At 40.8% G+C, this 24,809-nt stretch overlaps 1 protein-coding gene across 1 annotated transcript; it reads right to left on the reverse strand.

Annotated features, from left to right (window-relative positions):
* Positions 1-6,424: 6,424 nt before the first annotated feature.
* Positions 6,425-8,820, reverse strand: FOXC1 (forkhead box C1). The gene has a single exon (XM_075270733.1). It carries the CDS (start codon positions 8,393-8,395, stop codon positions 6,923-6,925), a length of 1,473 nt encoding a protein of 490 aa, XP_075126834.1. The 5' UTR covers positions 8,396-8,820; the 3' UTR covers positions 6,425-6,922.
* Between the last annotated feature and the right edge of the window lie 15,989 nt (positions 8,821-24,809).

A 24,809-nucleotide genomic window follows, 5' to 3' on the forward strand; every position in this document is an offset into this window, starting at 1 on the left:
ACGGGCGGCTTTATGGGGTCTCTGAGCCCTCCCGCCGTTTCTGTGCAGCCATTTCATTAAACCGTATTCCACCATGGGATAATAAGCTATTCTAGTGTTGCTGTGCTACAAAAGTCGTACGCGTCACGTCACCCTTGTCTAGTCCATTGGACGCTCATGTGCCGTGTAGGACTTGTGGGCACAGTACTGTGACTAGAGGGTACAGTACTGTGACTAGTGGGCACACTGCTGTGACTAGAGGGTACAGTACTGTGACTAGTGGGCACACTGCTGTGACTAGAGGGTACAGTACTGTGACTAGTGGGCACACTGCTGTGACTAGAGGGCACAGTACTGTGACTAGTGGGCACACTGCTGTGACTAGAGGGCACAGTACTGTGACTAGTGGGCACACTGCTGTGACTAGAGGGTAAAGTACTGTGACTAGAGGGCACACTGCTGTGACTAGTGGGCACACTGCTGTGACTAGAGTGCACACTGCTCCGCTCCCTGCCATGTTGACACGAGCACTAAATCCATGCCTCTCTGTTAGACAAATCCTCACACACGGCGCAGGCAGCCTGATGGAATAACACGGGCAGCGCTCACTAAATATTTACCCCGCTGTGTGTACTGCTGCTCGTTTATCACGTAACCTGAGGAGAAATGGCGCGCAATGTAACCTGCCTGATCTAGTGTCACTGCCCGGGTCTATAAGATACCATTCTTCTTCTTCTACTCCCCTCCGCGGGTACTCCCGCCATGTCCGGGCTGGGTATCTCGGGGGTGACATTTCAGCACCTCTGATAATTGTAAATAACTCCGCACCCACCAGTCACTGACCAGATGAGCCGTGTGCCCAGACTAAGGACAGCATTCATCATGAGGGAGCCATGTACAGGTCGGGCTGTGATGTTACCTTGTATGACATCCCCGAGCTGTGTAGTAGAGAGATGTTCTTGTACAGGTTTAGTGGAGGAGAACAAGAGTTATTAGCAGCTAATGTATCTGCAGGCGATTCTCCTCCTCCTCCACCTCTCATGACTTGTCAGTGCAGGAGGCTGCGGAGAGGGCACAATATAGTGCAGCAATAATTCATACTCTGCATAGGCGACATACCTGCACCTATAATGCCTAGCCTGAGCTGACGGGAGTCTGTCACTCTGCATTGCCGGCCATGTACTGGCTGCCTCCTGAAACACACGATACTAAATAGATACAGAGGATAAAGGGGTAAAGCCAGACTGGTCACACAGCGCCACTGATACAGGACTCAGGCATCAAACGAATTGCACAACAGAGATCGCTCCAAGCAGGGGAGGGCGCCTCCATACTGCACCGGCGAGCAGTCTAAGCTAGTCATAACAAAGACTAAGCCCAGAGGATGGAAGTGACATGGGAGCAGTAGTCCTGGGACCTCAGTACCACCCCATCCTACTATGAGCAGCCATCCTACTCTATGTCGCCATATATACAATGATTATAGGAGCTGAGGTGATTTATTCTATAGGCAGGGCAGTGATTGGAATAATACAATTAGGAGAGGTGCTGTGTGACTGGAGCACAAGAAGCCGCCTGTGCGCCACACAATGCTCGCTCTGTGCTCCAGCCATCCTGTAAATCCACAGCTCGGAGAGCCGCCATGTCATTAGGAAAGATCCAGCGCGTATCAATTAGCGATGGAGGACGCGAGATCTGCGGCCTCATGATACATTCCTATCAGCAGGGCCTGCACGGGGTACAGTGGCCCAAGCAATGCTATATACAGATCACACAGACATACTCTACTTACTACAAGTTATCAATACACCGAGATAGAATATTCTGAGTTCATCTGACCAATAGTATATTAACCGGCAATATTATACAATATACACGGCCATGTACACATAGTCTATAGTGAAACTACCTAGATCTGGATCAATGAGATCTTAGAATAAGCAGAAATGCTGGCCTGATCTAAATAATATGTAATAATAAGTAAACTAGAGCTTGAATAAAGATAGGATTATATAGGTGATTATATAGGTGATTATAGGAGGTGCCCACATAATAAAGGTGCCCTGACTGCTCGGCCGTATATTGCTATGAGTACTGGAGCATCCTCTCCCCTGTGTGACCCTCGTCCCTCTCCTGTCTCTCCTCGCCCTGAAAAATGATTCCCAGTCTGTGATTGAATTTTATTCCTTCCTGACCAGACCTGCTTTTATTACATAGAGCCCATCAATCTTGGCCTAACGCGACATTTGTTTATAGCTCTGGAATGAAATGAATGGCTTTATAAGTCTGATCATAATTACAACTAGAGGCCTCCCTAAGCACAGGCACTGCGGCTGCGCAACCACAAAGGCTAGCACTCCAGGAACATCCCAAACGTACATACCATTGTATACATCTATAATCTATCTATCTATCTATAATCTATCTATCTATCTATCTATCTATCTATCTATCTATCTATCTATCTATCTATCTATCCTGTCTATCACCTGTCTATCCATTTAAAATCTATCTAAATTTATCTGTTTACAAATTAATATATCAATTTATTAAGCAATTTCTGGTATAAATAATAATCCCTTTATTAATGTATGCCCTATTTATAAAATACCTTAATACGTGTATATATATGTGTAAATGTATTTATCGATTTATCAATAAAAGGCCTCATATGTCTAGCAGTATATATATATATATATATATATATATATATATATATGTTAAACAATATGCCAACACTCCATAGTAAGACGAAAATAGGGGTAATGCCTAAATACTGTCATTTGTTAAATTGTATCTGGATGGACTTAAGTTCTGGGAGGTATTTCGTCAATTCATTGCAGCTTTTCTCTTGATATATATATATATATATATATTTTGCATATATATTATATATATATATATATATATGTTTATATTCGATCGAATATCATTATATCTATAAACCTGTCTTTATTCATCTGTCGAGATATAACTATTGCATTCGCACATGCTGATAGTGCAACGATATACTGTATAATATTGTAGAAATAAATATAAAGTACAAAAATGCTCTGAATATTTGTATATCACCAACAGACAGAGTCGGGTTAATACGTGCAGAGACATTTTAGCTGCAATAATAAACCTATTTGACATATGTGTAAAGGCTGGTTATAAATGACTCTACTTGGATCAAATCTGACTCTATAACTAGAAACATTATTTAGCCGATTAGTGCCCAGAAAACGCCAATTATACCTACCAAAATGCCCTGCATACCCGTCTGTCTGCCACACCTAGATTATTAGAGATGACAGAAGTGATAGAAAATTACATAGATAGGAAGAAAATTTGGTGGCTAGAAAGATATAGATTATATTCAAATAAATAGAGATGACAAATGAGAAGAAAGAAAGAAAGAAAGAAAGAAAGAAAGAAAGAAAGAAAGAAAGAAAGAAAGAAAGAAAGAAAGGAGGAAAAAAAGAAAACTAGATGGATAGATATAGATAATGATTAAATAATGATGACAAACTAAACATTAGATAAAGAGACTATAAGATTCAAAGATATAACTAATATTTAGATAAACATCGATGATAGATAAAATAAGATGGATAGAAAGATTCAGGTAATAGATAGAGATATATGATAGACAATTAGGTTGAAATATATATTTAGTATTTAGATAAATATAGAAGATAGAAAGATAACTAGATAGATAATTGGTTAGATAGGAATATATTGATAATATTTAGATACACAATAGTATACATATAGATATCAGGCAGATAGATGATATATAGAAAAATCTAAATATATATGTATATATATATATATATATATATATATATATATATTAGCAGACAACGGTAAAGACATATTAATATCTATATCTCTATTATTACTATTATTATTCTCACAATCTAATATATGCCTATTAATGTCATAGCTATGTGTCAGCATACATTATGAATTCTTCAGATAAGTGGCAGATACAATATTATTACGATATATTCTGCACTGATGCATTGGTATCTGTCATAGAATAAAGACATTGCATGCTGTAGAGAAGTTCTAGCTCCCTGCAGGATGATGTGGCCGCATATTTTTAGCAGACATATCCATAGAAGAAAGAGTAAAGCAGTGCGTTCGCCAGCATGTGGTGTGAGCCCTGGAGAGACTTGTCTGGCAGTTGTATACAGTGGGGAGCAGAGACCCTCCACATTACACTAAGGGGAGAGAGGTCTCCTGTAATGTCTGTGTCCACATGCAGTCCCTGTCCTGTGCACTCTGCTCTCCCCACTGGCCGGCCATGGCTTTGCTATTTGCTTTACAATTAGTCATGGCCCTCACATGTTTGTCTTGCCTATTTCTGAATGATGAACCACATAAACACTACACATGCCAGCCATGCCACTAGCAACAACAGTGGTATACACAGCCTGGCTGCTATACTTACACAGGGATATCATGTACAATGAGCTTCACCTATACATTTTATAGATCCTACAGCATGTGTCTATATTAGGCTGAAGTCACACATGCAAGATTTAATGCAGCTTTTCATGTAGTCTTTTTATTTTATTTTTAATACACACAGTAGTGGATACAGAATGAAGAAATATCAGACTTCACATTATCCTGTTTCTTCTTTTGGATCCACTCCTAGTTCTAGCTCATAAAATACCTAAAAACCGCCGCAAAAATATGCATGTTTGATTCCAACCCTAAACTAGAGTATACAGCGTGAAAAATGGATCTTTATACTTCACTGATTAAACCAAAAAATATTTAGATCCCTTTCATTTATTGTCATTATTAATTCGTTTTTATAAGTATTGTTATTGATATTATTTTATCATAATCACCGTTGTTATTATTATTATTATTATTGTTAATAATAATTCGTGTATTGTTATTATCATCATTACTACTATTATCACCATCTGATAATTAAATGACTATGATTCTAATACGAGCACTAATAATAATAATAATAATAATAATGGCAGTGTTTGAGAGCAGAGACACTCTCCCAATTGAAATAAAAAGCTAATAATTTAACAGCTGAACATCAGCCAGTCTGGAGTCATTTGTGCCAACCTAGAGACCCCACTGTGGGTAACAGCCGGAATGTCTGTGCTGACTGTAATACAGGGGTGCAGTTACTTGCTCTTTATCAGCAGGTCAATGTTTTGGTATAACCATGTGATAATGGTCATGTGGGATTATTATATGGTTATTTCACTCGTTAGATTCCTACTTTGTAATCTGTGGACCGTATTTAATAACTAGGCAGTGGACGGAAAATATAGATATTAGAATTACATGGATATATGTTTAGAATTGTTTAATATAGAGAGACGACATTTAATCACTAGATAAATAAATGTAGAAAGAAATAGATGTAAGATATGTTATCATTGGAGGATGTTTCTGATAGATAGATAGATAGATAGATAGATAGATAGATAGATAGATAGGAGAGTGACCAGTGATAATACTGGTAATAAATCCTGCAGGTTGTGGCTTTGCAGCACTGTCAACACTTTACAGAAATAATGACAACAAAATCCTCTGTGTCTAGACCACCGGGAGACAAATCTGAGTCTATTTGTCCGTCTCAGAATATTTATCTGAACAAATCCAGAAATGTATGACTATGCGATTATATGGTACAGGATTTCTATAGACGTGTATCCTGCTGTACTACTATACTGTCTGTATACAGGGCACTGCAGCGCCGGCTCACTAAACACAAGCCCCCATTAGTGGGAAGCACACAGGAGTTTACTGAGATGGAATAAACTAGAATGTATTAGCTAGAAAATGAACTGTGACAATAAGAGATAAGAATGAGTCTTAAGTGGCTCTCTCCAGATAAGGCCATGTGCTATGTATGCCAGGCCTAGATATCTGGGATTGACTATCAGCTCTGATACTGATTGACAGGATGATCACTGGAGCTAATGAACTGGCTGAAGGGGGGAGGGCACTGCCCCGGGAGTCTACCTGGTAAAGTACCTGAGGACGAGCAGGCAAATGACTATCACCTAAAACAGCAAAACACATCCAGCAACTCCTAGTACTGACATATCAAAGTATAAAAGTACTCCCACAAATAGAAAAATGAATTATATATATATATATATATATATATATATATATATATATTATAAAATATAAATATATAATGATACTATATATACTATATATATATACTATATATATACTATATGATACTATATATATATATATATATATATATATATATATATATATATATATATATATTATCTATTTCTCTATACAGGTACACACATACAGGCACGTCTATATAATCTATGATTATGTAAAATACAGGGCCATTGTTTCCTGTATAATGAGAATGCTGTATATACATCTACTGAGAAAGAACAGTAAATGACAATGACTGATCTGAATGAATAGATAGGGTGCTGGGGTAAGTAGCTGCCATGACAAGCCCTGCTGCCCATTCTATGGGTTACTTCCAGTAGACATTGCAGTAAAGCAGCAGACTAGTTATCGTTCAATAGAATGGTCATTTATTAGGAAACAAACAATACTACTATGCCTTCAGAAGAAAACAAACCGGTAACATACACGGGTATAATTCCCTTTGGTTGTCATGAAAACTCCAATGTTCACACAAGCAGATGGACAACACTGTCTGGTTTGGTCCTCATTATCCATGTAGACATTAGAAAATAAATTACTATATTGCAATATACATGTCCATATAGAAAGCTCGCCATATATATATGCTCTGTAACATAGGAAAATAAGATACCTTACAAACAAAAACCTGTGGAAAGAGCAGGAACTTACGTGTTGTCCCTCTACAAACCTGGCAGTCTGTACAAACTAATGGGCCCTTTAGAGAGTTCTGGGCACTGGCGCTATGCAGCAGCGACAGTACATAGCACGAGCTGTAGTCGGGTCAGAACTTGCTGCAGTCATACACAAATGCCCCCGATGTGCGGTACAGAGACTGGCTGGAGGGGAAGGACATCTGACAGCTGCTATTACCGTTCACAGGGGAGCTGTTCAAGCCAATTCTCTGCGACTCGAACATCTCTCTTACAGAATGGAAGTTCTGCTGCTGTCCTGGGTAGGTGGCCCCAGCCAAGTGGCCTAAATCCCCCGACTGATTCAAGTACCATGAAGGGAGCCTGCTTTGGTGTGGATGTTCCTGGCTGCCATGGCTCAAGGCAGAGGTGGTGGTGGTGGTGATGGAGTAATCGGGCAATGTCTCTTCCACGGTGGTGGCTGCCGGTGTGCTGCCTGAGGTCAAATGTCCAGACCTGTCTCCAGAGTATAGGCTCATGGCTTGCATGTTACAATGGTAGGTCCCTGCAGAGCTGGCACCACTGGTGCTCTGACTACAAGGCGAGCTGTAGATAGAGCCCTGGCCCGGAGAATAGCTGAGCGATAGAGAAGGGGCTATGCCCGTCCTGGAAGAGGCGATCAGACTAGTGGCCAGTTCTCCTGTGGCCTGCGGAGAGCCCCTGAGGGAGGTCATGATGTTATCCACACTAAAGCCCTGGCTGTGGTGCTGGTGCTGGTGGTGGGGCTCTGCTGTGTCCAGGCTCATGGACCTGCTGGAGGGGATGCTGTGTGGGCTGCCGCTGGACATGCTGCTGCTGTCTGGGCTCTCGATCTTGGGCACTGTGTTGAGGGCAGGAGACATGGCCTGGGGAGGAGAAGAGGTACCGTTCTCGGTCTTTATATCCTGGATCCTGACAGGCTGGGAGCTGCTGTCTTGCTCTCCCTGGGCCTGGCGCTGCTGAGCCTGCTGTTGGGCATTTGGGGTCTGGGACGGATGGTGCTCCTTGAGAAGTCTGTCCTTGTCCTCCTTACTGGAGTCTTTGACCACGTCTTTCTTCTTGAACCTACGCCTCCGCCTCAAGAAGCTGCCATTTTCAAACATGTTGTAAGAGTCCGGGTCCAGAGTCCAGTAAGAGCCCTTCCCCGGCTTCTTGTCGTCCCTGGGCACCTTGACAAAACACTCATTAAGGGACAGGTTGTGCCTGATGCTGTTCTGCCAGCCCTGCTTATTGTCTCTGTAGAATGGAAACCTCTCCATAATGAACTGGTAGATGCCATTCAGAGTGATCTTCTTGTCGGGGGCATTCTGGATGGCCATAGTGATGAGGGCGATGTAGCTATAGGGAGGCTTCACCATGTCCTTGGGTTGAGGTTGAGGAGTGTAGGGCCCATAGGCTCTGGCCATGCCGGCCTGGTACTGTTCGTGAGCTGGGTGGGAGTACATGCTCATAGGGGCAGGCATGCCAGTGTAGCCCCCACCGGCTGCCGCCGCAGCTGCTGCCGCCCTGTAGTAGCTTTGATCCCCTCCAAGATATGGCACAACACCCAGGGAGTTGGGGCTGGACACGGAGTAACGCGCCTGCATGGTTCTGCACCCTCCTAGTGGAGGCCAAGCCGGCCAGCCTCCCGCCTGGGCACCGATGACAGAGGAGAAGGCTGGGGGGTCAGGATGAGGCAAGGGTCATCCAGGATCCACAGATTAAGTCCTGCCAGGCAGATCCACCGCGCCGTACACAGGCCGGCCCAGAGCAGGGCGTGCAGGTCACCACATAGAGGACACTCAGTCTCTGGGATGCTCAAGACACTCTCTCCTCCTCAGGACAGATCCCCGGCGTCTCGTAGCGTTCTCCCCAGCAAGCTGCAGCTGTCTCTGGAGGGAGATGACTCTGGACTGTCGGCACTTATGGAACTTTCCCAGTGGTGACAGAAGATGGAGCCCGACTCCCCGGGGCCCCTCAGTGCCGGTGCTGGCTGCTGCTCTCAGGCTCTCTGCGGCTCGGGGAACATTGGGAAAACTTGTGAACTTTGAGCATCCGTCAGCAGGCAGGGACTTTTCTACAGAGCAGTCCAGACTGCCGGGCCACGCCCTCCAGAGTAGTGTCAGCCAATCAGAGAGCAGGCCATTCTAGTGCCGGATCGCAGGCTCTGACCGCACACTCTGCACTACATCCACCCAGCTGGCCACTGGCCGCACACACTGTGCACCTACCCCAGTCTGCAGCACGGTCCTGCTCTATAGGTGCTGCTGACTGCACATCATGTCTATGCACAGCTAGTCAGTGCAGAGCTAGTGTCAGGACTGTGTAGATGAGAACCAGTTCATCTACTTTATTATCCAACATCACTTCACCGACAGCTGGACGAGCAAGCCTGCCATAGGTGACAACAGGGTGAACTGAACTACGACCCCCAACTACTACCTAACTACTATCTCAGCCTGGCACCATGCAATATCTGTATGGTGGGTATATGTGCCATATCACAGAACCTGCTCCTCCTAGTTGTGTGTACTGATCTGGGCCATAACATGAAGCCTTGTGTGTGCCCTTATGTCACTACTACTATTAAACCAATGACCACTCATTTGGAGAAGGAAGGTAAAGTGTGAAGGTTTGGGCTCTGGTACCCCATGGACTTCACACCTCTCTCTTTTCATCCCTGCCAGGATGGCTTTCTAGGGGAGTTGTGAAATGAGCCATTTGGTCTTATAATCTCCAGCCTGCTCCATTCTCACCTGCTTGTAACTTGTAAATGAGGCGGCTTTGTGTGGGGGCATGTGTACTGGGCAGCAGACGGTTAAGGGAGTGACTCCCATCATCTTCCAGATGTTTGTTTGTCTTAGCCCCTTCCATATACAGCCACTTTTTACACCTGTTGATGTAACATTGCTACACCCTGTCAGTGCATCGTATAGCCCTGCAGACAGTCGCCCTGGACTGTATACTATGTAACTTTATGTAATGTACATAGCACTTTACTGTACACCGCATATTGTATTGCTATAGAAATATTGTCATTAAATTCATCTTGGAAATTGTTTACTTGTATTTTTTAGTCTGTCCCAAATCTTGTCTTGCGTTAGTGGAGGAAGCCGGACCTGCTGAATTTATGGGAATATTCAGAAACAAAAGAGGTGATATGGATGTGACGTATAATAGTAAGAATTATTATTATTATTATTATTATTATTATTATTATTATTATTGTTATTATTATTATTATTATTATTATTATTATTATAGAAAAACACAATTCTATTAATATATAATAAATGTAAATGTAGTGTTAAGTCCATACATAAATCTTTCTTCGTCCCTGCCAGTATAGGTGACTTCTAATATTTATTCCAGGTCGCACCATTGTTATTACATATAATAGTGACTACATTATGATGACTGAGCCCCCTATGACACAGGTGACAGAAAGGCGCCCTATTCACTATCTCCTTCCAAGAGACCTGCAGATGAACTTCTATGTGCCAGCCTGAGGCTGTTTATACTGAGTAAGATCTCCCCATTCACACTGCTACCCCCTCTCCTAGTATACAGACGGCGGCTACATAGTCACATTACTGCACCAGGCTGGGCATAGAGTAAAGCTAGCCCTGAAAACAGGGTCATAGCACATCGAAACGTATGTATTGTCCTTCATAGAACTTAGCACTAGGTTTATAAATACTCTTATGAGAACTATATAATAATAATAATAATAATAATAATAATAATTATTATTATTAATGTTACTACTACAACTACAAAAAAATTATAAATGATTGTAATTCTGCATATCTACAATTATTCATCAACTTCATAATTATGAAAATGACATTGATCTGAAATGATTAACATTTTTATTCCAAACATTGTTTTCATTTTTTTAATGTACTTCTAAACAATTTAAATACTGCCATCATCGCCTACAATAATTCATCTCATCATATTTATTTATCCATTTTTTTTTTAAGAATTGGAATGTGATTGTTGCAGTTTATATTTTAGGTATAATATTGTATTATTCTACCAGCTCTGCTCATTTTTATAATACTCTTAAGTTTGTCACAGAATCGAGACTGATGTTGTTTTCAGCATGAGAATATAATTGCAATGCAGATATTTCAGCAATGTACTTCTATCCATTTATTAGAATTGACAGCTGAAGTGTCAGTCTGGCCCGAACCACGGTGAGGTTATTTGGGGTGAAAAAGCAAGTTTGACACGAAGAATGACAATAAAGTGTACGCAGTCCCCGGCTCCTCTGCATTCTCACACTGCAGACCACAGAGGACAAGTGTGCACGGAGAAACCACACAGTGTAGCATATATGTACAAGACTCTATGAGAGATTTGCATTAGATTTCTATTAAGTTTACACGAGGTTACAAATGTTTCTGTTATATTTCAAAAATACAAAATGCTGTTTTATCACAAATCCTATACAAAATCCAGAGAATCCTATAAAATGTGTTTTCTTAACTAAACTGAAGCTTGGAAAGTGTTAATCTGCATAATCTGGGATGGGACAAACCTGTGCAGCTGGGGATGACTGTTTTTCTTTACATTTTTTAGTGTAAACTGATGAGAAAACAAGCCTAAAATTATTTACCCCCCTACCTTGGTTATTTTTTTTTCCTTCAGATATTATTAAAGATACATTTTAGTATAATCATGTAATAAAGTCTTTCTATCATAATCCCCTCCAGCTTGTTACAAAAACCCCCAGAGGGAAACCAATGAATAAACAGATCATAATGGGGACGGGTCTGAGCCCAGAGACACCAGGTAAAATCTCTAAACTGGACAGAGTATTGCTGCCTGCAGAGTTCACATATTTGGCTATGGAGGGGTGCGCAAAATGTCATCAGTTGTGTATAGCTAAGGCGTAGAAGAACTGGCTGGATACAATCGCTACATGTGAATACAGCCTTATGCTCTGTTTACAACTGGATTATGGCTGCGCTGGATCCATGGAATGATGGAAACCGCCGGTGCCTCTCAGAGCCCACTGCTTTACAAAAACTTGTCTAATGACTCATATTATACAGCGGTGCACATAATGGGGAAACATAGGGCAGTATAGTATTCAGTGACGTCATTGTAAATAAGAATCCTGCAGAAGTAAAGTGTTCAGTGACATCATTATGTACAAGAAAGCTGGAACAGTGAAGTGTTCAGTGACATCATTATAAATAAGAAGGCAAGAGTAATAAAGTGTTCTGGGACACTATTATATATAAGAAGACTGGTGTAATAAAGTATTTCGTGACGTCATTATATATAAGAATACTGGTATAATAGATAAATAATGGAAGACTGGAGTAGTAAAGTGTTCAGTGACATCATTATATATCAGAAGACTGGTTTAATAAAATGTTACATGACATCATTATATATACGATATCTGGTGTAATAAAGTATTCAGTAACATCATTATATATAAGGCTGGAGTAATGACATCATTTATATAAGAATGGAATAGTACTAAAGTGTTCAGTGACATCATTATATATAAGGCTGGAGTACTAAAGTGTTCAGTGACATTATTATATATAAGGCTTGAGTAATGACATCATTTATGTAAGAATGGAATAGTACTAAAGTGTTCCGTGACATTATTATATATAAGAATGGAATAGTAGTAAAGTGTTCAGTGACATTATTATATATAAGGCTAGAGTACTAAAGTGTTCAGTGACATTATTATAGGCTAGAGTACTAAAGTGTTCCGTGAGATCATTATATATAAGAATGGAATAGTACTAAAGTGTTCAGTGACGTTATTATATATAAGAAGACTGGTGTAATAAAGTGTTCCGTGCCATCATTATATAGAAGGCTGAAGTACTAAAGTGCTTAGTGAGATCATTATAAATAAGAAGGTTGGCATAGTAAGGTGTTCAGTGAGATCATGATAAATAAGAAGACATTTGTAATAAAGTGTTCAGTGGCAACATTATATAGAAACCTGGAGTAATAAAATGTTCATTAGGTTCATTATAAATAAGCCTTGTGTACTATAGTGTTTAGTGACATCATTTTAAATAAGAAGGCTGGTACAGTAAAGTGTTCAGTGGGATCATTATAAAGAGAAAGACTGTTGTAATAGAGTATTCACTGTCATCATTATATATATATATATATATATATATATATATATATATATATATATATATATATACTGAAGTAGTAAAGTGTTCAGTGGCATCATTGTAAATATGAAGGCTAAAGTTCCTCAAGGTTTTATGACCGTCGTATCCAAGGATAAGGTCCTCTGACCTGATTTATTTCATCAGCTAGTATTCACACAATTCTTCAATGAATTCTGTCAGTTATTGGGTACTCACAAGTAATGTATCACACATACACACTATTCTTTTGATGTCCTGTGAATTCTTCTTGTTTCTTTATATTAGCAGTTCCTGTTTGCATATTTTGTGTTCTATTTATTGTGATACGATCTTATTATGGATACACAATGTGATCTTATTTCACTCTGTTCATACGTGTATTATGTTACCACACGTTTATTTCTAGGCTGATGCTCCATTATCTCCAGTAAAGCTTGATTGTTATAATATTATATCTATTGAGATTTACTAATAAAGATCATGTTTTCATCCACTACTGGATTATCTCTCTTGTTACCTGTACCAGTAGAGAGGCCAGTGACATCATTATGTGTAAATAAGTGACATAATTGTATATTAGGAGACTAGAGTGCTAAAGTGGCTAGGGTATATATTAGATCGCTGGAGTGCTAAAGCATTCAGTGACATCATTGTTTATGAAAAGACGAGTGGTAAAGTATAAAATGACGTCATTAAATGGCTATAGTGGTAAGATGTTCAGGTATGTACATTAGTGTATACCAGACATATAGAGGGATGTAAGTGTTCCATTAAATATTAGAAGCCTAGAGAAGTAAAACATTGGGTGACATCATTGTTTAGGAGAAGTCTTTATGACGTCATTATTATACATCACAAGGCTAGAGATAAAGTGTCCAGTGCCATAACTATTTATCACAAGGCTTGCCTAGTTGTGTCCTATATAATCATTGCATAATAGCAAGTTAGTGACCTCACAGTAAATACAGTTCAGTGACGTCATCATGTAGCAAATAGTTTGGCGGTGCCATATGTAGTTAGGGGTGCTGAGAATGGGATGGAGGCAAATTCGCCAATGTATCTGTTATGTGGATAGTATGTGCTGGGATTCTCTGTCATAGCAGAGCAGCTGAATAGTAACCTGTACTATTATACACACAAGTCAGGCCGGGCAGGAATAGGAGCCTGTGCATACACGTACATGTGTCACCGCTAATGCCGTGCGTTATAAGCTTTTAATAGTTACTTTCTAACAATGGTCGCTGCTATAATCTGAATTGGCTCTTACACATGCTGCATCCCTTACATGCACTGTACTGTATGGAGCCAGGCTGTTACTGCAGAACAGCTTCTGGTATTGGATGGAGAATACTGCCGCCTGCCGGGTGTCATGGGATTTGCACACGTACTAGCTGTGAGAGCCACCTGTTTGCTGTAATATTGTGAACAGGACGGAGCCAGAGCGCCCTCTAGTGTCCAGCACCGCGTAGTATTTTACACAGTCTGGAAATTGACAAAGCAGAACCCGACCACTTCAGCACTGCAAACCTCCTTCATTGTTTTCTTTATGAGCAAGTGAGCCAAAGCTGCATGGATAGACGGGAAAAGCAGACATGAATGATAAGGATCATATCTGTCTCTAGCTCTGTCTACTGCTCAGCAGGCTACACATTTACCACACAATGGTAACATCTCATTTGAAGCTTATTATGAAGAAGTTTTCATTGCTGAACCTGAGCCTTTAAGGCTAAGGCTTCAGGTTGCAGAAAAACTGTGGAGAAAAAAAGGTGAGAAAAAACTACTGTGGAAAAGCAGAAGGAAACAGGCTTAACCCTATATTGACACAATAGTGAATAAAGGCCATGTGACGCCACATTCATTTTACTGTCTGCGAATGGGCCTATTCACATGACTGGTAGTCTGACGGTCTGTGGTAATGTACAGTCGAAATAGAGGTCATGCTTTATCTTTGTCACTTTTCACGGATCCCTCCATACACATCTAAACAGGTGCATCTTGGGTGCCAAACGGCCATGAAAAATGCATGTATTTATGGGCATTTTCAGTCATGGTTGTTTGAATTTATGCTAAAGCTAAGGCCGCTGCATAGCGCAACACAGGTACACGCACTGCAGAAAACAGTAGACTCTTCACAAATCACTAGTTCCCTATAACAGTCGGGGCCTGTATTAATACTGGTGTATGACTCACAAGTCTGAAGGAATCTGCCCCAAAAACATGGGAGGAAGGTAGAAAGGAAGGAGGGGAATGTAAGGTGAGAGGGGTTAGTGTAGAAGTTACATAGCAGGAAGCTGAACCAGGTAAACAAATGCAGAAGGTACCAGTAGTTCCCAGAGACACCCAGAAATTTCTCAAAACACAGGTATATACAGTAGGTGCATATATTAAGCCATTAATAGCACTAACAGACCTTTTTAAAAAAAAAAAAAAAAAAAAAAAAAAAAAAAAAAAAACATTTTTTGCCCAGAAAACCTTTACCTTTAAGGTCACATGGGTAATTATTAATTGAGGTTGCCCACAGGGGATTCATTAATTTAAGGTGGCACATTAAGTCAATGTGGGTCAAGTGCCTATAAAAGTGAGGAGCCAAAGACTTCTGAGTTGCAAACTTTACAGAGACAAGTCATGGTGGTGCAGATGGAAGAAATGAGAAATGTTCACAATTACAGTCAGAGATATCACTTGTAATCACCTGTTGTGTATTGATCTAAATGGCCTTCACAGACATGTATAGAGCTGCTATCTACCACTATACAGTCATTGTATAGTAGTAATATTGGTCATCAAGTGGGGCCCCCGGCCTAAATGAGCTTTTCCCCAGAGTAGAATGCAGAGTTTTTAGATTGTGCTGATATATGGCTTCTTCTTTGCATGATACAGTGAACTGTGTTCAAGTATTTCTGAGCCCAGGCAGCGGTTTGTATTACTGATTCATGTCTGTTTTTATTGTAGTGCCACCTGAGGGTCTGTAGATCATGAGCATTCACTATAGATTGTCAGCCGTGTGCTCATGGATTTCTCCAGATTACTGAATATTTTGATGATAATATGTACAATAGATGGTTGGATATTCAAATTTTTTGTAATTTTATGTTGAGGAACACAATTTTTAGATGCATTTTTTTTACGGATTGGTTAACGTCTGACCATTTTTGCTTCTGATAGAATCTGCTTCTCCAACATACTCTTTTAACACACAGCCATGTGACTCCAGCTGTTTATTAGTATCATTTACTTTTCCAATCTTTTGTTTGTTTGTTTGTCACTTAGGGGGCGTTCACACTGCCGTCGGTGTCCGACATGTAGTGTCCGCTCCTAGTGTCCGCTCAAAATCTGTCACGGACACTAGGAGCGGACACTAGATGTGTCCGTGACACCTGTCATTCACTTGAATGGGCATCGGGTGCGTTCTTTTGCACTCCGTGCCCGTCCTTTCCTGTCCGCAAGAGAAGATGTCCGACTTCTCAAGCGGACAGAGGAACCCTGCATGCAGGGTTTTTCTGTCCGCTTGAGAAGTCGGAGATCTTCTCTTGCGGACAGAGAAGGACGGGCACGGAGTGCAAAAGAACGCACCCGATGCCCATTCAAGTGAATGACAGGTGTCACGGACACATCTAGTGTCCGCTCCTAGTGTCCGTGACAGATTTTGAGCGGACACTAGGAGCGGACACTACATGTCGGACACCGACGGTAGTGTGAACGCTCCCTTATACTACTGCTCCATTTGTTTTTTATAGGCCTTACAGTATCTGAACGAGCTATTCAAACAAGAAACCTAAGAAAACCCCTGTTCTTATGCTTGGTGGGAGTTCCAATGGCCAGATCCCAGTGATCATATCTTTATTTGTTCTGTGGATTGGTGAAAAATGTTGTTTATGAGGTATCTGCTGCTAACATCTAAAGCCTGGTTCACATCTGCATTTGGTAATCCGTTCAGGGGGTCCCCATGCGGACTACTGAATGTATTGTCTAGAGGTGAGCTTATGAAAGCACACGGACCCAATAGACTAGAATGAGATCCGTGTGCTTTCTGCATGGCGTCCGCACATACTTCACAATTTACTTTCCAGTCCGCATGACTTGTGTGGAGATTGCGCGGAAAGCACACGGACCCCATTATAGTCTATGGGGTCTGTGTGCTTTCAGTGCTCACCCCATGCAAACTCCCTGAATGGATTACAGAACGCAGATGTGAACCAGGCCTTAGTATCAAATACTAAAGAACACCTTTCAGAGGTCTTGTGGAGTCCATGTCTCAACAGTCAAGGCTGTTTGGATGGCATAACCCTTCATTCACATCTGCATTTGGGAATTTGTTCAGGGAGTCCGCATGGGAACTCCACGAACGGAATACAAAAAACTCAATTACAAGAACTGTGCAGTGAAAGCACACGGACCCCATAGACTATAATGGAGTCTGTGTGCTTGCCGCGCGAACTACATCTCTGTCTGCATGTTCTGTGCGGAGTTCTGGGAGCAAGCACACGGACCCCATTATATTCTTTTTTTTTTTTATGTAGATTGTGAGCCCCACATAGAGCTCACAATGTACATTTTTTTCCTATCAGTATGTCTTTTTTGGAATATGGGATGGAATTCCATGCAAACACGGGGAGAACGTACAAACTCCTTGTAGATGTTTTTTTTTGCCCATGGCGGGATTTGAACACCAGGACTCCAGCTCTGCAAGGCTGCAGTGAGCCACCGTCTGACCTCGGACCCCATTATATTCTATGGGGATCCGTGTGCTTTTACTGCACAGCGCCTGCAATTGCGCTTGGTAATCCATTCAGGGAGGTCCCCATGCAGACTCCCCTGAACAGATTACCAACGCAGATGTGAACCAACCCTAATATATTAGTATAATATATACAGCTTTGTGCATTCTTGAAGCATCTTGGGATATGAGTGGTTCCTTTAAGGACTGCTGATAGTTAATGACAATACCATTTAGCAATGACCTATAATCTAGCCTACTTTATATGCGACGATAAATATTATTTACAGAAGATGGCATGTTATTCTAGCACTAAAATGATCATTACTCATGTTTAAAGCGCACCTATCATTTTAGGTGACTTTTCGGAATAAGCTGTCTAGAATATACATGAGTAACACTTCAGTCAGAGATTAGCTGCCATACTGTGCATAACCCTAGTAGTAGTGATCTACAATGATGTGAATAAAGCACTTAGACTGTGATAGAAACTTTCCACTTAGCTCCAGCTCTGGTGGTCTGTGGTAGAAGCTGAGCTATGCTCTATTATGGTATGCTTTGCAGACCATTCATACCCATTTATTGGAGTCTCACCAGGTAACTCTATAGCAAATTATCCACAGTACATTGTAGGGGACATAATTCTCTGCAACATCATACAGTTACATAGTTGATTAATTACATGATGTCCTGGACAATTCAGATAAATGAGGCTCAGGTGTAATTGGTGACTGTCAGAGCCTCCAAAGGCACCAGCTGGTAGATGCCAGGCACGTGTGTGGAAATTCAACAAACAGCTTCATAGCTGTAGGATAGGAAGAAGCTGTTTTTCATTGATCTGAATAGCAGACCAGCCATGGATATAAGATAACCATAACATCAATAGACCTGTGAGCTATGGAATAGCTTTTATTGGTTTAACAACAGCTTTATAGGTTAATAGCTTTTTTGTAATGTTATATAGATTTGTTTATATCAAATTAATTAACATTTTTTGGCTATTATTTTTGGCATTTTTTCTTTTAACTTCTTCCCGGCATCTGCTGTAATACTATGGTGGATGTCAGGTATTGATACCAATATGTGTAGGATTTTTTTATTGTTTTAATACATTTGTTCCAAAAAAAATTAAAATAAAAACCCCTCTGTTTCCACATCACCATTTTGGGTGCATTCACACGGAGGAATATGGTGAGGAATTTGGTGTGGAATTTCAACGCTGAAAAAAAAGCCTCCCATTGACTTCAATGGGTTCCTTTTTCTGCTATCAGAATTTCAGTTGTGCTAGCAGAAAATGGAACCCATTGAAGTCAATGGGAGGCTTTTTTTTAGCGCTTAAATTCAGCACCAAATACAGCACCATTTTCCTCAGTGTGAATGGATCCTAAGGGTAAGTTCACAGGTTTTTTTGGATCGGAACCTGAGGCGGAGGCAGCAGCCGTTGCAGTGCAAGCCTTGCTGTCACTTACACTTGGGCTCCCACTGAGATCATTATGGCACCTCTGCTGTGCCAGCATAAACAGAGCTTTGTACATGTTTGAAATTCTGTATTAAAGGAATTGTACCATTAAGGACACAGGATAGGGGATAAATGTGAGATCTCTATGGGTCCAACTACCGGGTTCCCCAGCAATTAAAAGAAAAATCAGTGCGCTTGCGCTTCATTCACTGCTATGGGGCTGCTGGTGCTGACAGAGATTACCGTCCTTGCAGCCCCATTACAGTGTATGGAGAGCCAGTAATACAAGCACACTATTGCTCCGTACACAAGTGGGAGGCATGGGGAACTTTCAGTTCCTTCTACTGTTCTGACACTTATTCCCTATTCTGTGGAAGATTTATTAAATTGGTTTAAAAGCAAAATTGTCTTAGTTGCCCATAGTAACTATGACAATTAGGGGAGGAATAAAGATTTACAAAATACTGCCCCATGAGGCGTCCCATAACAAAAAAGCGTTGAGTAAAAAACTGCAGCATCGTGGCTCTTCCTGCAGTGCATCACCTGAATAAAACAACCAACCTGGAGCGGTGAGATCACTATCCTCTATTTAACTATATTCAGGTTATTGGTCCCTAGTAGGCATATTGATTCTAGGGTATATGCTTTATATGATTTCTACTCTCAGGAAGTGTTGCTTGGTGTGTACACTGACAGTGGTGGAGTGAGATATTTTTTCACAGAATATCTGGGAGAGGTGCCTGATAGAGATGAGCAAACAGTAAAATGTTCGAGGTTCGATATTCGTTTTGAGTAGCCCCTCAATATTCGACTACTCAAATCGAATATCGAAACCTATTATAGTCTATGGGGGGAAAATGCTTGTTTCAGGGGTAGGCAACGTTCGATCAAATTATACTTACTAAGTCCACGAGTGAGGGTCGGGCTGGATCCTCCGTGCAGTCTTCTCCTTGAAGCGTCCCCGCGGCATCTTCCGGCTCTGAATTCACTCTGCCAGGCATCGGGCTTGGGCAGAGCCGACTGCGCATGCCCGCACTACAAGTGGACATGCGCAGTTGGCTCTGCCCAGGCCCGATGCCTGGCAGAGTGAATTCAGAGCCGGAAGATGCCGCGGGGAAGCTGCACGGAGAAGACTTCTAAAGGTAGGAGAAGAACCAGCGTTGATTGGCCGACAGTATAGCATTTGGCCAATCAATGCTGGTTCTGCATCGAACTTTTACATTCGAATAGCGAGTGGTACTCGATCGAGTACGAGTATTTCGAATACCGTAGTATTCGATCGAATACCTACTCGATCGAGTACTACTCGCTCATCTCTAGTGCCTGACTCATCAAGTTTTTCTTCTGGTATATGTTGTGCCATTTTAAGAATATATGACTAAAAGTTATGTTTTATGATTTTTCCACATTGCTGTATATTTGTTGCAAATTTCTGATGGAAAGGGCTCTAAGTTGTGGCTGGTACTCTCTGCTCAGTTTCTCTTTACCAGTGAGGGGTCACTGGGGTTCAGTAGTGGGTCTTCTACTTTTTAACCCCTTAATGATCAATGATGTACTTGATCTCATGGGGTTCAAATGCTGAGTTTTCTCCATACTTGGCAGATGCGGTGTATGATACTTATTTAACACTTTAGATGCCGCGGTTAAATGTGACTGCATAGCAGGGAAAGAAAATGAAAATAACCAAATGGCAATTTTTCTTAGCACTTTGCCTAAAAAATATGTGAATATAAAATGATCAGACGAATCAGAACTTCCATCAAATGGTATCAATAAAAACGCCATCTTGTCTCTCATAAAAGGACGCGATACCCAGCTCCATACTTGTAAATAAGAAAAAGTTACAGGTATCAGAAGATGGTGACATAAAATAGTTTTTCTATTTTCTATTTTCTGATTTTTTTTTCCAGCATCCTAGTACATTGTACAGGATATTAAGTGGTGCCATTACAAAGTACAATTTGTCCCGCAAACAATAAGCCATCTTGTGACTCTGTAGACTGAAAAAAAATTATGTTTCTTGGAGGATGGGGAGGAAAAAAAAAATACGCAAAAATGAAAATTGGCTCAGTCTTTAAAAGGTTAATATGTTTATTAATGCCCTAGTATAGGGATTACGGAGCAGGGTTTCCATATTTGTGGATGATACTAAAAAGACGTGCGTTATACAAACATGTCATTGAACTCAATGGCTAACTACATTTTACGCGTCTATTTTTACACGTGTACTATGTAAAGAATACACGGAGCGTAAACTCTGTGTGAAGGGGCCCTTAGGCTGAATTCACACAGAGTAAACTGGCGCACAATCTGGCATGTATACGCATGTCAGAGTTTGCACGCTCAAAAAAGATCCCATTGATTTCAAAGGGAGTTACGATCGTATACGGCACGTAATTTTGCGCCCGTAATTTATATGATCATAACCCCCATTGAAATCAATGGGATCTTTTTTGAGAGCGCAAACTCTGATACGCGTGTACGTGCCAGATTGCGCGCCAGTTTACTCCGTGTGAATTCAGCCTTAGAGTTACCTGTATTAATCCTATTTTATGGGGGCAGAGGATAACCCTCACACAGCCCTGTCCTATTGTTGAATAGATCCATACAAGTCTGTGTAGTCTTGTTGAAATTAATGATCAGCCACTTTATCATATTCAACCACCATATTATATTGTAGTTTTGTTCTAATTTCAATGCTCAAATCCAATGCAATCCTCTGACAAGGCTAGTTCACTGTTTGGACACTTGAATGTCATGTCTTACACTTTCCTCTGTAGTGCTTTCTCCTTTCAGATTGTGTTTCCATGATCTATGAGAGAGAGTTTGCCATCTGCAGAACAACTGTTCTTTATTTAAAGCAGCAGTGCCAGGTACATACAGTATGCCTGAAGTGCTGACCCCTGATGTAGGGTGTATCGGCATACAGTCCAGCACCAAGTGCCACACTAAGTTATTAAATGAAGGTGAGTTACAAAATCATAAAGTTAAAGTGTAACTAAACTTTTGGACACCTTTTGATTCCTGGCAGTATTTGTGTCATTAATACATTTTGTAATATACTTTATTAACAAATTTTGGATAATTTTTGTTAAACTCTGCATTTTTTCACTGTTCTCCTTGCTTCTGTATATAGAGCTGTACCTGCCTTTCTCTGAATGTTACTGTGTACAGCAGTATGGGCTGTAAAATCTAGAGAAAATGATGGAAGGAAGGGGAAGGTCACTTTAAACAGTTACAGTGCCTACAAGTAGTATTAAACCCCCTGCAGATTTAGCAGGTTTGATAAGATGCAAATAAGTTAGAGCCTTCAAACAAGAGCAGGATTTATTAACAGATGCATAAATCTTACAAACCAAAGAGTTATGTTGCTCAGTTAAATTTTAATAAATTTTAAACATAAAAGTGTGGGTCAATTATTATTCAATCCCTAGGTTTAATATTTTGTGGAATAACCCTTGTTTACAATTACAGCTAATAATCGTCTTTTATAAGACCTGATCAGGCCGGCACAGGTCTCTGGAGTTATCTTGGCCCACTCCTCCATGCAGATCTTCTCCAAGTTATCTAGGTTCTTTGGGTGTCTCATGTGGACTTTAATCTTGAGCTCCTTCCACAAGTTTTCAATTGGGTTAAGGTCAGGAGACTGACTAGGCCACTGCAACACCTTGACTTTTTCCCTCTTGAACCAGGCCTTGTTTTTCTTAGCTGTGTGCTTTGGGTCGTTGTCTTGTTGGAAGATGAAATGACGACCCATCTTAAGATCCTTGATGGAGGAGCGGAGGTTCTTGGCCAAAATCTCCAGGTAGGCCGTGCTATCCATCTTCCCATGGATGCGGACCAGATGGCCAGGCCCCTTGGCTGAGAAGCAGCCCCACAGCATGATGCTGCCACCACCATGCTTGACTGTAGGGATGGTATTCTTGGGGTCGTATGCAGTGCCATCCAGTCTCCAAACGTCACGTGTGTGGTTGGCACCAAAGATCTCGATCTTGGTCTCATCAGACCAGAGAACCTTGAACCAGTCTGTCTCAGAGTCCTCCAAGTGATCATGAGCAAACTGTAGACGAGCCTTGACATGACGCTTTGAAAGTAAAGGTACCTTACGGGCTTGTCTGGAACGGAGACCATTGCGGTGGAGTACGTTACTTATGGTATTGACTGAAACCAATGTCCCCACTGCCATGAGATCTTCCCGGAGCTCCTTCCTTGTTGTCCTTGGGTTAGCCTTGACTCTTCGGACAAGCCTGGCCTCGGCACGGGAGGAAACGTTCAAAGGCTGTCCAGGCCGTGGAAGGCTAACAGTAGTTCCATAAGCCTTCCACTTCCGGATGATGCTCCCAACAGTGGAGACAGGTAGGCCCAACTCCTTGGAAAGGGTTTTGTACCCCTTGCCAGCCTTGTGACCCTCCACGATCTTGTCTCTGATGGCCTTGGAATGCTCCTTTGTCTTTCCCATGTTGACCATGTATGAGTGCTGTTCACAAGTTTGGGGAGGGTCTTAAATAGTCAGAAAAGGCTGGAAAAAGAGATAATTAATCCAAACATGTGAAGCTCATTGTTCTTTGTTCCTGAACTACTTCTTAATACTTTAGGGGAACCAAAAAGAATTCTGGTGGTTTGAGGGGTTGAATAATAAATGACCCTCTGAATAAACTTTTCACAATTTAAAAAAAAATTAAACAAAGAAATAACATTCTTTTTTGTTGCAGTGCATTTCACACGTCCAGGCTGATCTACAGTCCAAATGTCACAATGCCAAGTTAATTCAGAATGTGTAAACCTGCTAAATCTGCAGGGGGTTGAATACTACTTGTAGGCACTGTATATCTCGGAAATTATAGAACATACAAACTTGCTTTTTGTTATATAAAAGAGAAGATTTCATGTGACACTAAGGCTGCAATCTAAATTATTTCCAGAGATATCACTGCTTGAAGACACAATCGGGATTAGGATATTTATATGCAGCTGTATCATACATTATATATGATATAAAAATCCCAAACCCGACTGTATTTTCAACCAATGACATCTATGCAGCATGAAACTCCTCTTTTGTATGACACTAAAAGCAAGTTTTTATGTTTTATAATGTCCAAGATATAACTTTTTGATGTGACATTCAGTGAAAGACAGAAAAAGTTCTCATTACGAAGGCAAGGGGAAGAGTGAAGAAAATGCAGGATTTCACAGAAAGGATCCAAAAGTTGGTTAATAAAGAATATTTAAAAAAACTATTAATGACACAAATACTGCCAGAAAATCAAAAGTTGTCCAAAAGTTTAGTTACTCTTTAAAGTCTATTGAGTCTCACCTGATTAATAAATACGATCAAAATGTGATCAAAACATCAGACATTCCCCAAAATGGTATAACTACAAAACACATCTGACCCTGGCAAAAAAAAGTTGTCCTATGTAACACGGAAATATAAAAATAATGTGGGTGTCAGAATCTGGAGATTCCAAGGTAAATATTCCAATGTAAAAAAATCTATATAAATTTTGTATTTCCGGAATAGTAGTGACCCATAGAATACAGATGTCATGACGTTTTGTCTGCATATTGAACGCCTAATAAACAAAGTCACACAAACGCTGTTTTACTCAGATTTCACCCGATTCTGAATTTTTTTCAAGCTTCTCAGCACATCATACAGAATATTAAATGTTTTACAAATTGCAATTTGTTGCACA

Source organism: Leptodactylus fuscus, chromosome 4, assembly GCF_031893055.1.
Source record: "Leptodactylus fuscus isolate aLepFus1 chromosome 4, aLepFus1.hap2, whole genome shotgun sequence".
NCBI classification, from domain to species: Eukaryota; Metazoa; Chordata; class Amphibia; order Anura; family Leptodactylidae; genus Leptodactylus; species Leptodactylus fuscus.

Coding starts and splice junctions, on each gene's coding strand:
- FOXC1 (XM_075270733.1), bottom strand. CDS start 8,395: ATGCAGGCGCGTTACTCCGTGTCCAGCCCCAACTCCCTGGGTGTTGTG.